General features: G+C 36.6%; 1 protein-coding gene across 1 annotated transcript; it reads right to left on the bottom strand.

Moving 5' to 3' along the window:
* Nucleotides 1-7,280: 7,280 nt before the first annotated feature.
* LOC141700496 (uncharacterized) lies at nt 7,281-9,006 on the bottom strand. Its single transcript, XM_074504236.1, has 3 exons — nt 8,758-9,006; nt 8,011-8,465; nt 7,281-7,818 (listed from the first exon to the last, which is right to left on the bottom strand). The coding sequence occupies exons 1-3, from the start codon at nt 9,004-9,006 to the stop codon at nt 7,281-7,283; spliced, it is 1,242 nt and encodes a 413-aa protein (XP_074360337.1).
* Nucleotides 9,007-9,481: the final 475 nt, after the last annotated feature.

Here is a 9,481-nt window from a genome sequence, read left to right as displayed (position 1 = left end):
GAGAGGGAAAGAGCATATGTGTGATGCAAGGACATCCCAAATTCTCAATAGCCAAGAAGGAAGAAGACAAGCAATTAAAGGCTGACAAAAGAGCACAAGCAAAGCTTGAACAACAGCTAAAGTCAAGTCTAGTTGAAAAAGAAAAAGGGATTGAAGTCAGGGGTGAAGACAAGACTACAAACCTAGATGAGGTTTTAGGGAGTATATTTGGTGAGAGTGTGGAAGAAAGAGAGGAATGGCAGAAGGGAAACAGAAGAAAGGCCAAGGCACATAGAAGGAGTGGAGATAACACTGAAGTAACCAAATCTATATCTAAACCACTACCTTCCATACCTGAACCCCTTGTTGCTGATCCCACAATAAACATCCATGGTGAACCAATCATTCCAAAAGAGGAACCTATTGATTGGGACACTATCAAATTGCCTACCTTTCTAACCACTCTTCCACTACCAAAGAAACAGAAAAGAAAACCAAAATCTACACCTCCCATAACCTCTAAGAAATTCACTCAAAAACAAAAACCTAAGCCTAAGTCACCCATTTCTAAAGATGATTATGTTCACATCTGTGACATAAAAGAAATTTCAGACATTGAACTCTATCTGGATGAGCTGGAGGATGTAAGGGGAATAGCTGCCTACAGACAGTTACCAGAGAGATTAGTGTTCAGATATAAAGGAGCTGGGGAAAGAACATGGCCTCTCCACAGGATTCTGGATGAAGGCTACTCTACCTTGATTAGAGTCTATTCAGCTATACAAAAGGATTCTGGCTTTACCAGAACTGCCAAGACTGAAATTCTCAACAAGATAGCCAATATAAGGAAAACTTGGAGGGAGCCCAATGCTTTACCCAGGACTTTACTCATTCAAGAAAGGGAAATGAAAATTCTCAAATCACCTCATTGGTTGATGGAATTTAGAGATGATAAAGGAGTCAGAAGATTTTTCAGACTTGAAGACCAACTCAAGATTGCCAGCAATGAAACTCTCAAAGAAATGCAATCTAAGTTGGATGTCAGTGTTGAAGATGAAGCTGAATTCTTCAGACAACTCCAACTCCAAATTGAGGAAAATGACAAAAGGCTAGGAAAGAAAACCAGGGAACAAAGAAGAAAAAGATGATTTGCTCAGACTAAAGGAGTGTCCTTGGAAACACTGTAAATCTTCAATTATCTCCTAGTACATACACTTTTGCAGCATTTTTAAATTTCTACTTAGTTTCAATTCATATATCTGTTAAGTGTTTTGTTATCATCAAGTTAACCCTGAATTTATGCCTACAATTCTTATAGACATAAATAGGGGGAGATTGTTAGGAATGTATGTGCATTAGTTTGATGATATGTTTAACAAAATACTTAAGTAGAAATTTAGTGTCTGTAGCCTCAACGGATAAGACCACTTTGGCTATCCGTTGATGGTGTAGCTTTACTTAGAAATAAGTCTAGTGTTGTAGCATATTTCAGTCTCTGTATTTAAAATGTAATTCTTGGAAGTTGAGAGAAACTATGAGTCATGTTGACTACTAGATGATATGCAGATAGGAAGGCCAATTGTAAATACTTCATGCCTTGTAATTTTGTATAAGTGAAGTGGTATCAACGGATGACTTAAAGACCTTCAACGGATGAGAAGCTAAGCTTCAACGGATGTCTCTAAAGCTTCAACGGATAAAGTCATCAACGGATAACATCCTTCAACGGATGAGTGCATCAACGGATGAAAGCTTCAACGGATAACATCCTTCAACGGATGAGTGCATCAACGGATGAAAGCTTCAACGGATGTTCTGATGATTAGCCGTTGATAAGGGGTAGTTGTACCTACAAACAGAGGCACATGGGTTGATAGAGACAACTGAGATGTGGTAGCCGAATTTCAGGAACAACAGAAAAAGCAGCCGTTCTTCTCTAGTACAAAGATGCAATAGTCAACAAAGTACTGGAGTGAACAGGAAAAGAAGCAAGTGAAGATCTTATTTTATTACTGTATTTTATATTGTTCTTCACTTGTACACTTGGTAATATATAAACCAAGTAGAAGCTAGTAATTAGATGAGAGATTTTCCAGAGCTGTTTAGAAAAATATTGAGAGAAAATTCATCTAGTTTGTACTAGGATGCAGCTGTGATCAACATTGTTTAATCACAGATTTTCTAAAATACCATCTCTGGTGGAACAACAAATCCACCAGAAAAGTTTTTAAGGTCTGTTGTGTTCTTTACATTTGTGCTTGAATATATATCTGTCTGTATTAGCTTAAAGCAATTCACACACTTGTTCTTCTTGAACACACAACTTTCATAAACTGCTCAAAACTTGAAAAAGTTTTGAGATTTACATTCAACCCCCCTTCTGTAAATCTCATTGTTAGTCCACTAGGAATAACAAGACCGCAGTACAAATTGTACTGATTTGGATAATTGTCCTGAAAACCGATATCGTTTGGATCAGTTTTTATAAATAAACGTGCCGTTTTATATCCGGAATGATCCAACGGGATACTAATTTTCCGTAATTATAAATAGCCTTTACCGTATTTTATTTCGTATCAAAAATCATTTGCAGTCAGTAATTATATAAATTTCCAGAGAAAATTCATATATTCATAAACCTTTCTGAGAATCAAACCAACAATCGGAGGTGTTACCGGAGTCCGTTTGAAAAGCTCGAGTGCTCAAAACGAATGTCTTGAGGTGTTCTATCAGATTCCGTGTTCCAAATCACTGCAGAAATCAAGGTTTATTTTCTGAAAAATTATTTATTTTTGAATTAATTTTATTAAAAATATGTATTTTTGTTCGGATGATTGTTGGTATGATTTGATGCTTGCATGTTGTAGAGCTTGTTGTCCTGATGATTTTCATATGTCATACGTTTGATTTGGAGTTCAATAACATGCTTAAAAGTGGGTTTAATTCTCGAATTCAAAATTTAGGGTTTATAACCCATATGAATGTTTTCAATTGAAATTTGGGGCTTTTTGATTTAGGAGTTATTAGCTGTTGATTTATAGTGGGTTGTGTTCCTTATAAAATTTACAATCGATTGGTATATAGCTCGTTAACAGAGGATGTCTGAATCGAAGGGAGTTGTGTTTTGAAAATTCCCGATATTCGCCGGAAACCGGCGATGTTCTTGGCCATTTTCCGGTCAGAACAGGGATGATTGCTGTGTTTTGATTGCATGAATCAATTCCTGGTTGCCTGAAGATCATATCTGGAGCTTGTGGTGGGGTGAGGATGCCGGGAACGTATTCTCCGGCCATCCCCGAAGTTTTTCCGGTGACCCCTGTAAAAATTGCAGTTTAGTACCTGTAGTTTGAAAAACGATGAAGTTAGGTCCCTGAGATTTCCAGAACTTGTAAATTTTGGATTCCTGTTTTAAAAATATTCAAAAATCATATTTCCTATTTATTTTTATTATAAAGATTCAATTTTAATTTCTGAAAATTCCAAAAATTATTATTTTAATTCCAAAAATTATTTTTAATTCAAAAATAAATCTGAATTAATTAGTTAATTAATTTCAGTTAATTTTTAACTGATTAATTGGTCAATTAATTCGAAAATTATTTGATTAATTGATTTAATTAATTATTAATTGATTTTAATTAATTATTTAATTAGAGTTAATTATTTAAAAATGATTTAAAAAAATTCCGAAAAATAGTTTCGAGCTTTAAAATATTATTTTAAATTGTTTCCAAGGCTCGATAATTATTATAAAATTGTTTCGAAGCCAGAATTGAACAATCGAACTCTGTTTATTATTCCGAGATTGATCCAACGACCCGTTTTAATTCCGAAAAATGTTTAAAAAATTATTTTAAATATCTGAAAGCCTATTTATACCCGAGACTTCTTTATAAATGATATATCATTGATTATGTGACGTGTTATGTGTTATGTGTTATATGTGACTTGTTGGTTAACTGTCGGTTGTCGGTCTGTATATTCGATGTTTACTTGTTTATAGCGTAACTTTCAATCCGTTAATCGGATATGGATGAAACGAAGGGTAGATAGAAGTATGTGTCAAATAGAATCGTATGAGTTGAATATTGATAGATGCTTATGATATGTGAGCAGAAGAGGCAAGGCGTAGGAAAGGGAAACAGGTAGTCAAGGAGTAAGACAGTGGTGATTGAGAGCAAGTGCAGTGTAGTAAGCTAGTACCAGGCAAGTGTTCTGAGCTTTCTCGAGATGTTGCATTGATTGATGATCTTATTTTATATTGCAAGTGCTTTGAAGCACTGAACCCAAAACCCTGATTCAAGTTATTGATCTTTAGCCGTAAACCTGATTCTTTCTAGACCATTGATTGTTGTATACCCAAATATGAACCTCAAATATACGATACTACTCCACAAATACATACAAACTAATTATCAAACACTGAACAAGATTGCTTACACACTCAAACCATTGTATCTCATGCTTTGAAAGGCCAAATCCTTGAAACCCCGAAACACTAATTCTTTTATTATCCAATTCTTTCACTACCTAACAGCCAAGCTTTGTAAATGCCCTATTGGTCTTTATGCAGATTGAAACCATTTTTTTTATTATTGAACGTCCAATGTTATTAATGATCATGTTTACTATTTATTACTGCTTATTCTGTTATTATGGTAGAATTGGATTGTTTTATAAAATTGTGGACCAGATTCGTGGTCAGACCATATAATGGTCAAGTTAGGCCAATGGGTGCCTTGGATCCAGTAGTTAGAGCAGTGTTGTGTGCTTTGCTCGGGGTTAGTGCGTGACTGATCAGCAGCCTAACCTTGGTTTTTAAAATAAAAATATAATATCCAATTCTAAATCATAATCAATTGTTCACTTGATATCATAACCATATTCCCCTGATGATCATTATTCTCGGTTTTGTCATTGTGACTTGCTGAGCTAGTTAGCTCATATGTGCGATGTTGTTTATGTTCTTTTCCAGTTAAAAAGGAACCGGTTGGTAGCGAGGATCCCCAGTCCAGCACGAGAGCTAGGGGTTCAGGTTGATCAAGTTGAGCTAGTAGGCTTCTTTTGGGATAATTTAAGTTTGTAAAAGTTGTAATAATGTTTAATACTCAATTATGAGTTGGATAATTGGGATTTGAACGGTTTGTAATATAAGTACATGTGTTTGGCTTGTGTGCATACTTTAACCTGTTGCGATCCGTGGTAGTTGGTAAGTAGGGTCACTGCATATTATTATTATATTTATTATTGTTATAAACAGGTTATAAATAAGGTGTATGTGTATGGACCCCAAACTTCTGACCCGGGTTCGGAGGGCGCCACAATAGTGCCACTGTTGATTGCTTCTTTGATGACCACGAGAATATCGCTGGACCGATATGAAAAGCATATCCCAAAGTGCTTTTTCCGTCATCCAAGTAACCACCATAATCACTGTCTGAGTAGCCTACTAATTTTGAATCTTGAGAGTGTGTGTAAAATAAGCCATGATCAAGTGTACCTTTTATGTACCTCAAAATTTTTTTAGCTTCCATGAAGTGATCTTGTTTCGGTTTCTCCATGTACCTACTAACCAATCCAACTGCATACATAATATCGGGATGAGTAAAAGTTAGGTACCTCAAACTTCCAACTAAACTTTTGAACAATGTTGGATTTACCGACTCCCTTGTTGAATCAACTCTGAGCTTTATGCTCGGTTCTGCTGGCATGCTTACTGGCTTGCAATCCTCCATTCTGAACTTCTTTAAAATCTGCTCCGCATATTTTTTATGAGACATAAAAATCCCGTCTTTGTTTTGCTTCACCTCGACTCCAAGAAAGTATGACATTTGACCAATATCTGTCATCTCAAATTCGTTAGTCATAACTTTCTTAAAATCATCAAACATATCAGGATTGTTTCCGGTAAAGATCATGTCGTCCTTGTATAAGCAAACGATCATAATATATCCCCCTTAATTTGTTTTTGTGTAGAGAGCATGCTCGTATGGACTCTTCACAAAACCATTTTTCTGAAAATACTCATCAACCCTTGTGTTCCACGCTCTCGGTGCCTGTTTTAGGCCGTACAAAGCTTTCTTTAGCCTATAGACTTTATCTTCCTGGCCTTTCTGAATATATCCTGGAGGTTGTTCGATGTAGACTTCTTCTTCGAGATAACCATTTAGAAATGCCGACTTCACGTCCATCTGAAAAATCTTCCATTGATTTTGAGTGGCAATTGCTATAAGAAGTCTGATGGTGTCAACTCGTGCAACTGGAGCAAACACCTCATCATAGTCAATGCCATATCGTTGCTTGTAGCCTTTAGCCACTATCCTCGCTTTATATTTCTCCACTTCTCCATCCTGATTCGTCTTGGTCTTGTAGACCCACTTCACGCCAATTGCTTTATGTCCTTCTGGAAGATCTGTGAGCTCCCATATATCATTTTTCTTGATTGCGCCAATTTCTTCATCCATGGCTTTGTTCCATTTGCTTTCTTCAGAAGCTTCTTCAAATGTAACTGGATCACATTTAGCCATTAAGCAAAATAAGGAATAATCAAAGGATGTTTGTACCGGACTTGTAGCTTCGTAGATATTATCCAAACTCCACATCTTTCGTGGTGCTCCCCCTGAACTGCTGCTTCCTCCCGTGGATGGTGTCGATCCAGGTGTTTGTTGATTTGGACTTGGTGGAGGAGTTTGATCATCATCTCCGTCATCTTCATTATTGAGGTTGTCACCGTCATCATCACCATTAAAGAATAAGCCGACAACTTTTCTTTCTTCCTCGCTCCATCTCCAGTAATCTGATTCATCAAACTCAACATCTCGAGAAATGATTAATTTCTTCATTAGAGGATTATAGAGTCTGTACGCCTTGCTTCTTTTATCATATCCGGTAAATATGCACTTCTCACCTTTATCATCCAACTTCTTTCTTTTCTGATCAGGAACATGGGCATATGCAATACACCCAAAAATTCTGAGATGTCCCACTAATGGTTTGCTACCACTCCATGCTTCATTTGGAGTTTTGTTTCTAACACTTTTTGTTGGACAACGATTCAACAAATAAACTGCACATAAAACGGCTTCGGCCCAAAAGGTTCTCGGCGAGTGCTTTGCTTTCACCATACTCCTTGCCATATCAAGAATTGTGCAGTTCTTCCTTTCTGCAACGCCATTTTGTTGAGGAGTATAGGCCGTTGTCAACTGATGATTGATTCCATGTGCTCTACAAAAACTTCTGAACAAGTTTGAAGTATACTCGCCTCCTCTATCTGATCTGAGTGTCTTCAAATACTGGCCACTTTATTTTTCTGCCAATGCTTTGAACTCCTTGAATTTATCAAGAGCCTCCGACTTTTCTTTGATGATATACACCCAAATTTTTCGGCTAAAATCATCAATAAAAGTTAGGTAATACCTATTACCTCCAAGTGATGGAATATCAAATGGACCAGCAATATATGTGTGAACAATCTCCAATGGCCTACTGGCTCTCCATGATTTTCCAATGGAAAAATATTGTCGATGTTGCTTCCCCTTTACACATGCTTCACACAAATTTTTTGGTTCGTTGATTTCTGGCAAGCCGTCTACCATCTTTGTCTTTGACAATAATTTCAGGCCAGAAAATCCAAGATGACCATATCTCAAATGCCACAACCACGAGTCATTTTTAATGACCGACTTTAAGCACTTCTGCACATTCTTCTGCATATCAAGCGTAAACAGACAATTTTTTGACATCTCCACATTTGCAATCAATTCCCGAGCTTGATTTATGATAATAAGGAAATTGTCATGCATCTGTATATTATATCCTTTCTCCACAAGTTGGCCAAGACTGATAATATTATTTTTTAATGCAGGAATATAATAAACATCATTTATATATTTATTTTCACCTTTCTTTGACATGATCGTGACGGTACATTTTTCTTTCACCGGAAACTTTGACGAGTCACCAAAAGTAACCTCTCCGTTGATGTGTCGTCTATCTCCGTGAATAATTCCTTGTGACCAGTCATGTGATTACTGGCCCCTGAGGAACATAGCAGTACCAACGTCTTTATCTTCTTTTGCTGCAGCAAAGTGACTCATTTCTTCCACTTTTGGTGCTCTACACTCATAACTGAAGTGACCAAATTTTTTATAATTATAACATTGAAATTGAGACTTGTCACCTCGTTGTTGAAATCCGCCTCTTCCATGACCTCTGAAATTTTGACTACGACTAGATGGTTGATAACCTTCAGAATTCTGGCCACTGTTGAAAGGCTGCTTTCCACGTCCTCGTCCACCACGATAGCCACCTCTATAGCCTCCTATGCCACGTACAAAACTGCTATTTCCAGAACTGTCACCGATGGATACTTTACTTTGCAACGCCTTCTCCAAATGGCTTGCATTATCATACTGGTTCATACGCTGCTCGTGGGCTTGAAGAGAACCTACGAGCTCTTCAATGGAAATTGTAGACAGATCTTTTGACTACTCCATAGAAGTAACAACATAATCAAATTTTCTTGTCAACGAACGGAGCAACTTTTCCATGACCCGAACATCATCGAGACTTTCCCCATTTTTTTTCATCTCATTTGTCACCGTTTTCAAACGCGTAAAAAATTCACCAATATTTTCAAAACTCTTCATCTTCAAATTTTCAAACTCCCCACGTAGTACTTGGAGCCGAACCTTTTTGACTTTCTCGACACCCTGGAATGATTTCTGCAGAATCTCTCACTCGTCTTTCATCGTTTTTGCATTTGAAATTTTTTCAAACGGTTGATTCGTCAACTCCTTGAATAATTGTATATAACCCCTTTTTATCTTTTTTCCGGATCTCTTTCAAAAACATCTTCTCAGCATTTGACAGGGCTGCTTCAGCTGCCGCATCTGTGGGCTCGTCATACCCGCTTTCGACAATATCCCAATTATCGTAGGAACCGAGTAATACCTTCATTTGAATACTCCAGTTCCCATAATTTGTACTCGTCAATTTTGGAATATTTGGTTGCACCATCATCGCCATTTTTCACGAACGGAACCTTAGCTCTGATGCCACTTGTTGGAAATGTGATAAGCTTTACACATAAAATATATAAATTATACACTAAATATTTAATAAAATAAATAATCAAACTTTTATTACTTATTTCACTCGATATATAAAGCTACAGCTTCTTTATAATACAAATGCAGGCTACGGCCTTTTTTGTTTCACTCACAATACAGAGCTTGAGCTATTTGTTTCTTCCACTTTTAATAAATCAATTACATTACAAACACAGGAGCCTATTTATAGGTTACATATTAGACATATTGAGCTCATGGATTACATCATTGTATTAACTTCATTATTTTCTTGCCAGCTTTATATACGTAGACTTTAAAGGATAGCCTACCATGATTCCTGGGTGTATAAAAGATAATCCAGCTTCATATTTGAATTTTGTAAATCGTGTAGATGGCTCTTGCAGTAATTCTTCCATTCATATGACAGCCTA

The sequence above is a fragment of the Apium graveolens genome, unplaced genomic scaffold (genome assembly GCF_009905375.1).
Source record: "Apium graveolens cultivar Ventura unplaced genomic scaffold, ASM990537v1 ctg2456, whole genome shotgun sequence".
Taxonomy (NCBI): Eukaryota; Viridiplantae; Streptophyta; class Magnoliopsida; order Apiales; family Apiaceae; genus Apium; species Apium graveolens.
Note: the sequence above shows the minus strand (reverse complement) of the source record. Positions and strands in the feature narration are given on the sequence as shown.